At 46.5% G+C, this 14,021-nt stretch overlaps 1 protein-coding gene across 2 annotated transcripts in view; it reads left to right on the plus strand.

The window, feature by feature from the left end:
- Positions 1-393: 393 nt before the first annotated feature.
- LOC133463642 (inactive pancreatic lipase-related protein 1-like) overlaps positions 394-14,021 on the plus strand; it is a 37,331-nt gene continuing 23,703 nt past the window's right edge. Inside the window, exons 1-5 of one of the 2 annotated variants that reach the window (XM_061745289.1) lie at positions 394-417; positions 497-551; positions 4,098-4,249; positions 5,331-5,450; positions 7,419-7,553. In XM_061745289.1, the coding sequence (XP_061601273.1) occupies positions 503-551; positions 4,098-4,249; positions 5,331-5,450; positions 7,419-7,553 (456 nt within the window). In that variant the 5' untranslated portion in view covers positions 394-417; positions 497-502. Of the gene's footprint in view, positions 418-442; positions 552-4,097; positions 4,250-5,330; positions 5,451-7,418; positions 7,554-14,021 lie in introns of those variants that run through there. The other variant, XM_061745288.1, reaches the window with a different exon arrangement.

Genomic DNA, 14,021 nt, shown 5'->3' on the forward strand with positions numbered 1-14,021 from the left:
AGTTTTACAGGGGGATGATTTGGACCGTTTTTATTTCAGGGAGGGATGCCATCGCCCCTCACCCCCCCTCAACTCCAGTACTGGATGTACCCCACCACTCACTCACTCACTCACTCACTCACTCACTCACTCACTCACTCACTCACTCACTCACTCACTCACTCACTCACTCACTCACTCACTCACTCACTCACTCACTCACTCACTCACTCACTCACTCACTCACTCACTCACTCACTCACTCACTCATTCACCCACTCACTCCATGGCAGCTCAGACTGACCTCCAAATGACGACTGATAACGTGTTAACGATATCCAGTGTTGACTTGCCACCTGTGTTTTCCCAGACCTGCGTGGGCAGAAATGCAGCTGGTCCAGTCAGGATGACTTCATTTCTCTCTTCTCTGGCCTCAAGGTGAGTACATAGCACTGTGTGGCTTTACTTTCTTCCTTTTAAACTAATGATTCTTAGAAAGATTTATATTGTCCAACAGATATCCATGATGTGGAGTTTGGGGTTTTTCTGCTTCCTTTTGGGTGCATCATATGGTGAGTTGAAATAACAGCATACAATATTGGTATAATTTATTTTTTCCGTACGATGTAAATTTCAGAATGTAAAAAAAATGATTTTAAAGGGTACTCGTGAGCTAGTCTACAATAAACTCCCTTTCATTGCAAACCATTTTATAGTAACCTGTCTGACCTTTCTTTTTCAATTTCACTCCAGGGATTAATATGTGTATGTATCTGTATATATATATATATATATATATATATATATATATATATATATATATATATATATATATATATATATATATATATATATATATATATATATATATATTTATTTATTTTTTATGTGTTTGTGTGAATTATTAATACAAGTATTATTGAACTGAAGTGAATTGACGGTGTTACATTACTGACCGCTGCAATCACAGATTTACAGTTTACATAAACTTCTAGCTGACAGTCAAGTTGAGGAAATGTTTCCCTTTTTAAGATTCACTTTTTAATTACTATTTTTAACATGTCAGAAAAAGGAAAGAGAATCTCTTCAAATAATTCTTTTACATTACAATCTTTAAATTCCGAGGGTTACATACATCTTCAAAGTGTTTTGTAGATATTACCCCCAAACGTGGCTTACACATCATAGTTTTATCTCCACAAATTTTCACAACATCTTGCAGGAATTTTGAACTATTATTCGTTATGTGACGGATCAATCTGACTCCAGTGTGTGACTCCTTTTAATCCCATCATTTCAGTGTTCAGGTCGGGACTTTGAGACAGCCACTCCAATACCTTCAGTTAGTTGTCCTTAAGCAACCTTCCACTAAATGTGGAGATATGTTTGGGGTCTTGTCTATTTGGAAGCATATTAAACTTTAGCTGGACATTTTTATATGTTGTAAAGTGTACCAGCCCCTCCTCCAGTAAAGCAATTCACATGGTGATCCTGTCACCCCCATCCCTCACAGCTGGCAAGGCTGTTTTGAAAAAGATTAGATTTTTTCCGCAAAATATATAATTATCATTATGCCAAAACAGTTGTAATAACGAGTTAGAAAATGTTGCCCCTGCAAACAGTAATCTGGCTTTTTAAGGTGGTTTTGGAGCAGTCACTCTCTCTCGCCATGCGCTCTTCCAGCTCATGCCGGTGCAGAAGTTGTTTTGCTGTTGATAATGATTCTCTCTTCCTGGTTTCACTAGTATATTTCCTTGTTGTTTTGGGGTTCATTTATACATTTCATACCAAAGCTCATCATCTCTGGGATGCAGAAGTCAGTACCTTCCTCAGTGGTTTGATTGTTGTGTGGTCCCATGCTGTTTGCACTTGTGTATTATTATTTAAACCAGGGGTCTACAACCGGGGGCCCGCGACCCCTAGGGGGGCCGCGGAGGTACTGCAGGGGGTCCTCCAACTTAAAAAGAAATTAAAGCTTGCACCCTTGTGCACGTTCAGGCTGCAGTGGAAGCTTGTATGACTTGATGTAAATTCTTCAGGCCTGGACATTTAGCAGATGGAACCACCCATGACTCTCTATATCAAACCATGGCAGAAAGTAGGAACTATCAGATATGGACCAATCAGATGAAGGTGCGGGGCTAATTTGCACCAATTATGTTCAAGGACTCAAAACCGAGTCCGGTGACACCACAAGGCTTTATGTCAAACCATTCAAAAGTTATTGCAGAAAGTAGGAACTATCAAATTTGGAGCAATCAGATGAAGGGGGGGTGCGCTTTTTGGCGTCTACAGTCGCCACGGTAACGCTTTTGATTGAAAAAGGTAATTGTCGCAGGATGGAGACACACATTTTGATGTATAAAACACCTGGGTGCACGTAACGGTTCAGGCGAAGAAGCGGCCGAAGAAATGGCATAAATTGCACCAAAATGACACGATTAATTCAAAATGGCTGACTTCCTGTTCGGTTTCGGCCATGGCGCCAAGAGACTTTTCTTTAAGTTGCGACATGATACAGGTGTGTACCGATTTTCGTGCATGTACGTCAAACCGTATTGTGGGGCTTGAGGCACAAAGTTTTCTAGGGGGCGCTGTTGAGTCATTAGGCCACACCCATTGATGCAAACCATTAAATATCAAATTTTTCGCCAGGCCTGGCTTGGTGCAAAATTTGGTGACTTTTGGGGCACGTTTAGGGGGGCAAAAAGGCCCTCTTTTTGTCGGAACAATAAAAATAACGAGAAAAAAAAAACGAGAAAAAAAGAAAAAATCCTACAGATACAATAGGGCCTTCGCACTGTCAGTGTTCGGGCCCTGATAAAGACAATTTTAACCAAAATAATTTGTGAGACTTAAAAAAAATATATATAATTGAAGCTGCAAGCAGCGATGAACGGGCCCTCGTGCGTGCAATTTTCCCCAAATAAAGGTGAAGGACTCAAAACCGAGTCCGATGACACCACCCACGACTCTCTATGTCAAACCATTCAAAAGTTATGGCAGAAAATAGGATCTATCAAATATGGACCAATCAGATGAAGGGGGGGCGCGCTTTGACTGAGAAAAGTAATGTGCGTCGTCGCAGGATCGAGACGCACATTTTGATGTATAACACACCTGGGTGCATGTTACGGTTCGCGCGAAGAAACAGCTGAAGAAATGGCATAAATTGCGCGAAAATTACACGATTAATTCAAACTGAGAGAGACTTTTCTTTAAGTTGCGACATGATACAGGTGTGTACCGATTTTCGTGCATGTACGTCAAAACGTATTGTGGTGCTTGAAGCACAAAGTTTTCTAGGGGGCGCTGTTGAGCCGTTAGGCAACGCCCATTAATGCATTAAATATCTAATTTTTCGCTAAGCCCGGCTTGCGTGCAAAATTTGGTGACTTTTGGGGCATGTTTAGGGGGAAAAAAGGCCCTCATTTAGTCGAGAAAAAAAAAACAAAAAAAAAAACGAGAAAAATGAGAAAAAAAATGTCCTACAGATACAATAGGGCCTTGGCACTGTCAGTCCCATGACGTGAGTCATGTGACTAATGTCAACTTTAGAGCGGAAAGACGAGCTAGCTAGCTGTTTAAGAAAAGAAAACTTGTTGCGAAATTGACTTGCCCATTTCCTATTTAACGCTAGTTAGACCTGATGGATAAATTTGTAACAATAACGAAGCCTAAAGCTGGAGATTGTAACGTTCCAGCTCAGCCTAACGTTACTCCTTCCACGTCTGACAAGGCCAAAGTTTCATCAACCGTAAACACATGTAGCTAATAACCCAGTCAGGAATTGGTTAATAAGGTGATATAAGCAGAATAAAACACATTCAAAAGTTATTATAAGCCAGGCTTAAAACTTGACACATAAAAAAAAAAGGGAAAAAATAAGAATTCCAAGCGGCTCTATTTTTCTCTCATCCAATTGGTCCTTGGGCTAAAAGAGGTTGAAAACCCCTGATTTAAACAGATCAACGTGGGACCTTCAGGCATCTGCAAACTGTACCCAAGGATGAACCAAACTTGGGAAAATCTACAGTTTTCTGTAGCTTTTAAAAATAAACAAACAGCATCAGGAAAAACCATGGTGAGATTTCCTTTATTTTGTGTGTCACCTGCAGCGGCTGAGGTGTGCTACGATGGCCTGGGCTGCTTTAACGACTTTCCTCCTTGGGGTGGCACCGCAGAAAGACCTGCCTCCACTGTGCCCTGGCACCCTGATGAGATCGGCACCCGCTTCCTCCTCTTCACTACCAAGAACCGTTACTACCAGGTCAGGCACACGTTTGGTTCTAGTAAGCTTCGTAATAACTAAGAATTTTTGTCACGATTGCGGTTTGTTGAGGACCCAAACGCAGGAGAGCAGGAGGCAGGATTTCACCAAAGCAGGATTTATTGAACCAAACAAAACCAAAAACGGTGCTGAGCAGTATCAAAAAAGGACCGGGAACACGAACAGGAAAACTGACGAGGAGAACATGGAGGGAGCAAACAGTAGGTACGGACCAGCAGGGAGCAGGGGAAAGACAAGATTAGATATACACAAGGGATAACGAGACACAGGTGCAGACAATCAGGGCAGATGGAAAACAGGAGGGACAGAACTGAAACTCAAACTGGGGGAAATGTCAAACCCTGACATTGCCCCCCCTCTCAAGGGACAGATCCCAGATGTCCCAACGAAGCATCACAAAAAACCAACCAAGGTGGGCGGAGGGGGCCCGGAGGAGGGCCCAGGCCAACACATGGTCAAAGTTACGGGGGGCGACCTCGGAACTGGGCAGACCAGTGAGACAGTTCAGGAGGCCGCCCTTGGGGACGGGCCGACCGGCGAGACAGTTCGGGGGGCCGGTCTACGGCCGAGCAGAGGGTCGGTCTCGGGACGTAGCAGGCGGGTCAGGGGGTCGGTCTCGGGACGTAGCAGGCTGCGCTGACTTTGCTTCTGTAGCGCGATCGAACAATAAACAGTAACCGTCCTGCGGTAGCCGGCTCTTCTTCTCTGAATCTCTGTTGCCATGGTTACCACCTGGCAGTTGATCCAACGCAATGATATTAAAGATAACAGGCAATTTGACCAAACTTGTTGTAGGTTATCACTTTTAATGTATACCTGCCAGCCAATCAGAATCGAGAAGAAGTATTCCCACAGACCTTGGTATAAATATATATATATATGAAATATAATAATTGAAACATGAGCTCCAAACTTTTGCAGACGACTGTTGCAATGTAAGATTTGAAATGAAGAGGAAGGCTGCTGGCTTGATCGCCTGTATAATAGTATTACAGCAGACATGCAAAACTGTCAACCAACCACTTGAGATCTTGACGTTATTCTCCAATGAAACTATTAGGATATCAAGCCTGATGAGAGCATCGAGGTATCCAACTACAGCGGGAGGAGGAAGACTCGGTTCGTCATTCCTGGTTATCTGGTGAAAGGAGATGAGGACTGGCCACAGATCATGTGCAAGGTGAGTCGCAAGAGAGTCTTACCTGGTCTTCCCAAAAAGAACATGTACAGCCTACAATTATTACAGAATTCAGCTGCACGCGTGCTGACGAGGACCAGAGGGCGGGAGCACATTACACCTGTTTTAAAATCGCTGCATTGGCTCCACGTGCGCTTTAGGATCGATTTTAAGGTTATTTTACTAGTTTTTAAGTGTTTCAAAGCAGCACTATGTAACTTTTCCTCCTTGATATAATATTTCATCATCATCATGGTGATGGTACATCAACTTCCAACAGGTTTAATGAACCTCTGTCATGGTCTGAGGGGTCTGTATCTCCTTCTCTGGCACTATGTAACTTTGAGGAGCATGGTAGGAACCCTGCCACACTAAAAAACTACACATTTTTACGGCTTTGACTGCTTTACGGCATACGTCACTTCCCCCTCCTTCCCGATTCGTAGTCCAGACCAAAGCTGGGCGGGGCGTGGAGCAGAGCTCAGCAGAAGCTGGTATCATGGCCCAAGCAGCGAAAAAACCCAAGAAAATAAAAGTTTTATCAGAGGAGGCGCAAAAAAAAGAAAGTGGGAGAGTAACAAGCTAAATGCCCGGACAAGAATAAACATTGGCGTTCACTGGCTGGTGGAGCTAAAAGACGAGGAGGGATGTCCGACAAGAGAGACAGAATTGTTATGATACAAATGTAAATGTAGAGTTCTATGTTCAATAAGAATTGATTCAGAGGCTTTGCTTAATCGATATTGAATTAGAACGGGGATAATTGCGATGCATCGATTTTTCGATATTCTTACCCACCTCTACAGTACTTCTCTGAAACCCCTTCCGTGGCGTAAAGCAGCGGAAATATCACCACACGTCATTCCATTGTTGCGCCTTTCCTTGATAAAATCAGCAAACTCATGCAACGCCACTGTTTTTGCATTAACGTTTCATCCAAATTAACACGACAAGCAGGTCAAAATTTCTTCTTCACTTGGGTTTTACGGACAGCTTCTGGTTCATGACCAAAAAAAGTCACAGACCATGAATAAATACTGAAAATCTAAATTTTTCCGGTTTTAAGTTTTCATCTTGAAACACGCTGTCGGAAAACAAATAGCTTGTTTTTTGTTCTCCTTTTTTCATTTTGAAAAAAAAAAACAAAAAAAAAACCGAGTCATTTTCCGTTTCCCATTTTTGCTTTTATTATTGGTAATCAGGAAACGGCTTGTTTCACGATTTTGTTTTTTCAACATTAAAAGGAAAATCGGTTGGCCGTCATGTACACAACAAATCAGGAGCCGTCCCACTGTGAAGCTACAGCACCAACCACTCGGCCAGCAACAATCCTGGACAAAAAAACATTGTTCATAATAAAAAAAATAATCACCTGTTGTTGCCCTTATTTCTGAAATTATTATTTGATCATTCAAATCAAGTGATACAAAGGTTACCTAAAGTTATCTGAAGACATAATGAACACAATAGAACTGATACAAAGGTTTTCAAGTTTTAGTGACCATTATAATGTAAAGATTTTCACTTCTTTCTAGCTTTACAGCCTTTAAATATTAATTAATTATGCAACAGGTTTTAAGTATTACTTTTACAATTTAATTTACAGCATTAGTCCTTTGATAATCCCTTCCATTGCCAAAGCAAAATTGGTATTGTAACTAGAATATCGATATTGAATCATATCAAATCGTATCGGAAATCGTACCGACTTGGGACCTAGTGTATCGGAATCGTATCATATCAGGAGGTCAGTGATGATACCCAGTTCTACTTTTTATGTATGTTATGTTTTCTTCCTGCTTTTGTGATAGTTTCTGATGTTATTTTATTTGAGGTTTAATATTTTATTTGAAAACTGCTAATCAAACTAACTTTTACATGATCTTCTTTATATGTTTTAAGCTTATGTTGTACTTGAGTTTAGTTCGGAAAACCCAATAGCAGTTGTGTACCTTGTGTGTGTGGCTGTAGGCGGTGGTGCAGAAGGAAAACGTCAACTGCATCGCCATTGAGTGGAAGAGAGGAGTGAAGACTGGCTTCACCCAGGCAGTCCATAATGCCAGGGTGGTGGCTGCTCAGGTGGAGTCCATGATCACATTCCTCATGGTAAATCCAGAACTCCATTACCTGTTGAAAGTGAAAAAGGAACATTTTTCAAGATTCTTTATTTGTCATTGTTCATATTTCATAACAACAAAATTACAGGTGCTTCATTGCAGGTGCTGGTCCTAATATAAGTGCAAGATAAGTAAAGAAAGAATAAAAAACTATAAAGTGCAAGATAAGTTTAAAAAAAACAAAAAGTGTTTAATGCCCAGAAGATTTCCGTGTGATGGTGGTCAGATGCGTGTTTAGGAAGGTGAGAGGGAGGGGGGGGATCCTCTGTGCTGTCTGGATTACTCTCTGGAGCTTCTTCCGTTCTGCGTCAGTGCCGTGGGAGAACCACACCAGGATGCAGTAGGTTAGGATACTCTCTTTAGAGGATCTGTAGAAGGTCATCATCAGCTTCCGGCTGATGTCGTTCTTCCTGAGCTCTCTCAGGAAGTGCCTCAATGCTGTTGAGCCTTCTTTGCGACAGCTTTGATGTTTGCAGACCAGGAAAGGTCTGCGGAGATGGTGGTACCCAGGGGTATGATCACTTTGATGGGGGCGCCAACTGCAGCTTCTTTTGTACCAGCAGTTTTTGTGGTACGCTCAGCTAAACACCTTTTAATACACTATTAGGTACTACTGGCATACCTAGTGAAGCAGTGAACGTCCATCCTTCCATCCATCCATCCATCCATCCATCCATCCATCCATCCATCCATCCATCCATCCATCCATCCATCCATCCATCCATCCATCCATCCATCCATCCATCCATCCATCCATCCATCCATCCATCCATCGTCTGCCGCTTATCCGTTCCCGGGTCGCGGGGGCAGCAGTGTCAACAGAGATGCCCAGACTTCCTTCACCCAGGACACTTCCTCCAGCTCTTCCTCAATCTCTTCCTCCAGCTCTTCCTCCATCTCTTCCTCCAGCTCTTCCTCCAGCACTTCCTCCAGCTCCTCTGAGGGGACTCCGGGGCGTTCCCAGGCCAGCCGAGAGACATAGTCTCTCCAGCGTGTCCTGGGTCTTCACCGGGGTCTCCTCCCTAGGGAGGACATGCCTGGAACACCTCCCTAGGGAGGAGGGACATGCCTGGAACACCTCCCTAGGTAGGAGGGACATGCGTGGAACACCTCCCTAGGGAGGATCCGGTACAGATGCCCAAGCCACCTCAGCTGACTCCTCTCAATGTGAAGCAGCAGCGGCTCGACTCCGAGCTCCTCCCGGGTGACCGAACTCCTCACCCTATCTCTAAGGAAGCGTCCAGCCACCCTGCGGAGGAAACTCATCTCTAAGGGAGCGTCCAGCCACCCTGCGGAGGAAACTCATCTCTAAGGGAGGAAACTCATCTCTAAGGGAGCGTCCAGCCACCCTGCGGAGGAAACTCATCTCTAAGGGAGCGTCCAGCCACCCTGCGGAGGAAACTCATCTCGGCCGCTTGTATCCGCGATCTTATCCTTTCGGTCACTACCCAAAGTTCATGACCATAGGTGAGGGTAGGTGCGTAGATTGACCGGTAAATCGAGAGCTTTGCCTTTCGACTCAGCTCCTTCTTCACCAAGAGGGTCCGGTACATCGACCGCATAACTGCGGACGCTGCACCGATCCGTCCGTCAATCTCCCGCTCCATTGTTCCCTCACTCGTGAACAAGATCCCGAGATACTTGAACTCCTCCACCCACCCGGAAAAGGCACGCCACCCTTTCCCGGTGGAGAACCATGGCCTCGGTTTTGGAGGTGATGATTCTTATCCCTGCCGCGTCGCACTCGGCCTCAAACCGCCCCAGCACATGCTGAATGTCCCGGTCCGATGAAGCCAACAGGACAACATCATCTGCGAAAAGCAGAGACGAAATCCTGTGGTTCCCAAACTGGATCCCCTCCGGCCCCTGGCTACGCCTAGAAATCCCGTCCATAAAAACTATGAACAGGACCGGTGACAAAGGGCAGCCCTGCCGGAGTCCAACATGCACCGGGAACAAGTCTGATCTACTGCCGGCAATGCGAACCAGACTCCTGCTCCGATCATACAGAGACCGAACAGCCCTTAATAGAGGGCCCCGGACTCCATACTCACCGAGCACCCCCCACAGAATGGCACGAGGGACACGTTCAAATGCCTTCTCCAGATCCACAAAACACATGTAGACTGGTTGGGCAAATTCCCATGAACCCTCGAGCACCCTGTGGAGGGTGTAGAGCTGGTCCAGTGTTCCACGACCGGGACGAAAACCGCATTGTTCCTCCTGAATCCGAGGTTCAACTACTGGCCGTATTCTCCTCTCCAGTACCCTGGCGTAGACTTTCCCGGGGAGGCTGAGAAGTGTGATCCCCCTATAGTTGGAACACATTCTCCGGTCCCCCTTTTTAAGAAGAGGGACCACCACCCCAGTTTGCCACTCCAGCGGTACTGTCCCCTTCCTCCATGCAATGTTGCAGAGGCGTGTCAACCAAGACAGCCCTACGACATCCAGAGACCTGGGCCCAGTCCCAATACTCCCACTTCCCCTACTTTTCAGCCCTACCCCTAAATTTTGTGCATTCCCGTGTAGTTAGTGGTGTCACAATTCCTCTTTCCACCTAGGGGTAGTGACGAAAAGTAGTGTAGTGGCTATGAATCTCTCCCTACGGATGCAGGGATTTCCGATCCTCACCAGCTGACCTAGGGACAAAAAAATTTCCCAGAATGCTTTTCATCGTCATCTGCGGACTGAATCCAAAAAAAAAACATGGCGGACATTTCTTATTTTTTTATAAATAAAATCAATATTTTGAGTTAGTTTCTGCATAAAAATGCGTTTTGATTACATTTCTAGCGAGAAATTTATATTTTACTTTCAAAATATTCACTCAGTGAATGTACATAATCACTAGTTTGCCCGTTTCCCGAAGATCACGCCAGAATAAAGGCTGATTTATGGTTCCGCGTTACACCAACGCAGAGCCCACGGCGTAGGTTACGTACCCTACGCCGTAGGCTCTGCGTCGATGTTATGTGTCGACGCGCGCCGTACCCTATGCCGTACCCTATGCCGTACCCTATGCCGCACCCTACGACGTAGGCTCTGCGTCGATTTAACGCGGACCCATAAATCAGCTCCCGAGCCGGCAGCCGGCTGTACTCATCTCGAAATTTTCTGAGCAAATTTCTTAACAGGCGTAGCTACAACTGTTAGATTTCACCTATTAAACCAACATTTATCTTCCTAAATGATTTATTTCAGCCAGCGGTAATTCTCAACAGAGCTGCAGGTTTCTCCCCCGGGACGATGGCGCAGGTTGACCTGGCGATCACGTCTGTACTCCGGCTGCTGCTGCTACTGCACCCCGGACCGGCGGCTCTTCTCATCTCCGAAAACATCGGGTCAAATTTCTTAACAGGCGTTATTTGGATAAACTGATCCCAGGTTGGGGATCTTAACGGTTACTTTTACCCCTGAAAAATATTAAAACTTAATAAAGTGGCATATTAACATTGCTACAGCTGAAATTAAAACAGCTTTTGGCTCTCAGCTTCCTGATTAGTGGTGGTGCTGAAAGTAGGGGTAGGAGTATTGGGACAGGCCCCTGGGAAGATTTCAAGTGCCCTAAAATCTGTCCCTTCTTTTTTAGGGGCTAGTGAAAGAAAGTAGGGCTAGTGAAAGAAAGTAGGGGGAGTATTGGGATTGGGCCTTGAGGTGAACCTCATCCACTCCCGGTGCCACTGAGGAGCTTATGAACCACCTCAGTGACCTCGGCTTGGGTGTGGGATGAGCACATCCCCGAGTCTCCACTCTCTGCTTCCTCAGTGGAAGGCATGTCAGTCGGGTTGAAGAGATCCTCGAAGTATTCCTTCCACCATCCGACGATGTCCCCAGTCGAGGTCAACAGCTCCCCACCCGGGTGCCGGAAGAGTACTGCTTACCCCTTCTGAGCCGCCGACCGGTCCGCCAGAATTTCCTCGAGGCCGACCGAAAGTCTTCTTCCATGGCCTCACCGAACTCCTCCCAGACCCAAGTTTTTGCCTCCAGGACTGCCCGAGCCGTGGCTTGCTTGGCCTGTACCTATTTACTGCGTCAGGAGTCCCACAGGCTAACATAGCCCGTTATGGCCTCCTTCTTCAGTCTGACGGCATCCTGTACTTCCGGTGTCCACCACCGGGTTCTAGGATTGTCGCCACGACAGGCACCAGAGACCTTGCTACCAAAACTTTGAGCTGCTGCGTCGACAATGGAGGCAGAGAACATGGTCCACTCGGACTCAATGTCCCCCGCCTCCCCCGGAATCTGAGAGAAGCTCTCTCGGAGGTGAGAGTTGAAGACGTCCCTGACAGAGGGCTCAGCCAGACGTTCCCAACAGACCCTCACAATACGTTTGGGTCTGCCCGGTCTGTCCAACCTCCTCCTCCGCCAGCGCATCCAACTCACCACCAGGTGGTGATCAGTTGACAGCTCAGCCCCTCTCTTCACTTCAGTGTCCAAGACATGCGGCCGAAGGTCAGATGAAACGACAACAAAGTCGATCATTGACCTCCGGCCTAGGGTGTCCTGGTGCCACGTGCACTGATGACACCCTTGTGTTTGAACATGGTGTTCGTTATGGACAAACCGTGACAAGCACAGAAGTCCAACAACAAAACACTGCTCGGGTTCAGATCGGGGAGGCCGTTCCTCCCAATCACGCCTCTCCAGGTATCACTGTCATTGCCCACGTGAGCGTTGAAGTCCCCCAGTAGAACAATGGAGTCCCCAGTTGGAGGACTATCAAGTACTCCGCCCAGGGACTCCAAGAAGGCCGGGTACTCCGCACTGCTGTTCGGCCGTAGGCACAAACAACAGTGAGAGACCTTTCCCCGACCCGAAGGCGCAGGGAAGCGACCCTCTCGTTCACCGGGGTAAACTCCAAAACATGGCGGCTGAGCTGAGGGGCTATAACCAAGCCCACACCAGCCAGCCGCCTCTCACCCTGGGCAACTCCAGAGTAGTGGAGGGTCCAGTCCCTTTCAAGGAGCTGGGTTCCAGAGCCCAAGCTATGTGTGGAGGTGAGCCCGACTATCTCTAGCCGGTATCTCTCAACCTCACGCACAAGCTCCGGCTCCTTCCCCCCCAGCGAGGTGACATTCCATGTCCCCACTGTGAGGGTTTTGGTCCAGGGATTGGGTCGTCGAGGCACCCCGCCACGTCTGCTACCCAGTCCACAATGCACCAGCCTCTCATGGACCTTCCTCCGGGGTGGTGGGCCTATGGGAAGTGGGGCCCACATCGCCATTTCGGGCTGAGCCCGGCCGGGTCCCACGGGAAAAGACCCGGCCACCAGGCGCTCGCCATCGAGCCCCAACCCCAGGCCTGGCTCCAGGGAGGGGCCCCGGTGATGCTGATCCGGGGCGACGTAGCGGTCCTTGTTGTTTTCCTCCTCATGACAAGCTTTGTGAACCGCTCTTAGTCTGGCCCGTCACCCAGGACCTGTTTTCCATGGGAGACCCTACCAGGGGCGTAATGCCCCAGACAACATAGCTCCTAGGATCACTCGGGCAACACAAACCCCTCCACCACAGTAAGGTGGCGGTTCAAGGAGGGGACTGAGGATTCAGACAGTTTTAAAGTCGGATCTCACATAATCACAAATGTTCACAAAAGCTTCATAATCACACATGGCGATGGCCCAACAGGACCACCACCCCGTTTGCCACTCCAGCGGTACTGTCCCCTTCTTCCATTTAATGTCCCAGAGGCGTGTCAACCAAGACAGCCCTACGACATCCAGAGAGTTGAGGTACTCAATGCAAAGAAAAAGAAAAAAGGGAGCAAGAAAGAGCCAAATTGCCCAAGCTAGACGCATATTTTGTTCGCCTTAATCCTCCTCCTGTGGGAGATGAACCACGTTGTTAGCAGAGATTGATCTCCGGGCCCCCAGGTGAGTTTGAGGAGCGCAAAACTCGCCGAGTACCTTCAAGTAGTGGTGAGTAGGCCACAATACTTCAAATTGAATTTGAGCTTGTATGTGAATTTATGAGCCGCCGTGCCAATTTTACTACACTACTGTCATTAGTTGAAGTGGATGTCAGATGGTGATTTCAGAGTGATCTGGAAACTATCCTGGTGCTGAACTCATACAAATGCATTGAATTTGTGTCTGAAATGTATTCGTTTTATTAGGCTATGTTTTTGTTGTTTTGTGGTTTGTTGGACTTTGACTTTGTTGTGTAAAGTTAATCCAACCTGTTACACTACAGTCTAAGCCTGGTTATGTCTCAGCCAATCAGAGGGCTGGTGGTTAGTATGTAGGGACCCAGATGTGTTCTCATTGGTTACTATTGCTAAGGATGTTGAAGTAAACGGTTAACAGCAAGTCACTCTCTCTAGCTCGTTATTTTAAGATAGTTAAGTTAAAGTAACGTAACATGGTGTCAGAATGAAACTAAAAGCACCTTGAAAAGGGATGAGCCTCCAAAAGTGAAGTGGTCCGGACGAACGGGAGATGATGTTAGTGGTATTTAACTGG

Source organism: Cololabis saira, chromosome 17, assembly GCF_033807715.1.
Source record: "Cololabis saira isolate AMF1-May2022 chromosome 17, fColSai1.1, whole genome shotgun sequence".
NCBI classification, from domain to species: Eukaryota; Metazoa; Chordata; class Actinopteri; order Beloniformes; family Belonidae; genus Cololabis; species Cololabis saira.